The 1,324-nt window shown below is 53.4% G+C and overlaps 1 protein-coding gene across 1 annotated transcript in view; it reads left to right on the forward strand.

The window, feature by feature from the left end:
* Positions 1–402: 402 nt before the first annotated feature.
* The window catches only part of ARNTL (aryl hydrocarbon receptor nuclear translocator-like), a 112,727-nt gene continuing 111,805 nt past the window's right edge, over positions 403–1,324 (forward strand). The window contains exon 1 of the mRNA XM_012001412.1: positions 403–824. Within this exon, the coding sequence (XP_011856802.1) occupies positions 777–824 (48 nt within the window). The 5' untranslated portion in view covers positions 403–776. The remainder of the gene's footprint in view (positions 825–1,324) is intronic.

Consider the following 1,324-nt stretch of genomic DNA (forward strand, 5'->3'; position numbering starts at 1 on the left):
TTGTCAAGTGCTTCCCTTAAGTCCCACTTACCTAGAGTGATCTCCTCATGAAATGGGGGCAGAGACAAAGTAGCAGTAAGATTCCATCAGCGTGTAAACTTAGGAAAAATAGCAAGCTACCGACCGAGGTGGTTGACCTAGAAAACAGTCAGCATTCAGCCCACAAGCACATATTGGGCACTCCGTGCCTGTCGATGAGCTGGGGATGGGCAATGCTGTTACAAAGATTAAAAAACGCAGTGTCTGTATTCAAAGAACTTATCAGCCTAGAAGTCTAGAGTCATGGGGGGCCAGTCTGGGTAACAGAATTAGGCCAATTGATTTAATTCCATTTGTTCATATATCCAGCCAACAGATATTTATGGTGCACTTGCTGGGTGCCGGTCCCGCCCCCACCACTCCACCCTACCCCAGCAGGCGCTAAAGGAGAGCTGGCACGATGGATAACGAAAAAGAAGACGCTGTCCTTCTATTCAGGGAGTTTAACATCTGGAAGAGCCGGGATTTCTTTGTGCTAAAGGCCCTCTACAAAGTGCCTGGGATGCAAAAATAAGTCAGTGTCTCTGTCCTCTCAGGAACCGAGTTGCATGTCGTTATCAAATTTTTATTTTCTCTAACTGTTTCCTTCCGTCTCGCTCCGTAGACAGCTTTTCGCAGCAGAGAGCGCTACCGCGGGGCTGGTGTCTACCCCTCAGCAAGTGGTCAAAACCTGGCTACTGGAAGGAAATGGCAATGGAATCGCTCCGCGCTCGAGTATTCTCTTTGGAACTACGGGAATGACAGCTCCAGTGGGACACTTGGAGGTCATGACGAACGCAAAGAACGTGAGAACACTTGCAGTCCTCGGGGTGGAAATACCTTCTAGAAATACTAAGTATTCGTTCTCTAGTTTAGACTTGGGCACACCAGGGGTTTTAGGAAGGGTCTGGCACTCAATGTTCCTAAAATTGGTTTCCTAGATGGAGCTGGAGAGGGGGGAGTCAGGAACTGCTGCTTTTCGTCGCAATGCCCCGAGTGGAGGAGAAGGAGGAGGGGTGAGGGCAGACGGCCAGACGCCAGCCAGCAGGGGACCCAGAGAAGAGGGACATCCCCGGCGACCCCGAGGAGCGCGGCGTGGGCACCGCAGTGGCCGCGGTTAGTGGGAGACCTGAGGGGAAAGGGAGAGGGCAGGGGCGAGGAAACCCAGGGAGCGCGCGCAGATTGGTCCTCTCCTCGGGGCGTGCGCTCCTGTGCGCCAAATGATTGGTGGCAGGAAAGTAGCAGGTAAACCGGCCCCCGCCGCCTCGCCATTGGTCCGCGGCCTCTCTAGCCGCCACACAACTGG

Source organism: Mandrillus leucophaeus, unplaced genomic scaffold, assembly GCF_000951045.1.
Source record: "Mandrillus leucophaeus isolate KB7577 unplaced genomic scaffold, Mleu.le_1.0 Scaffold1178, whole genome shotgun sequence".
Taxonomy (NCBI): Eukaryota; Metazoa; Chordata; class Mammalia; order Primates; family Cercopithecidae; genus Mandrillus; species Mandrillus leucophaeus.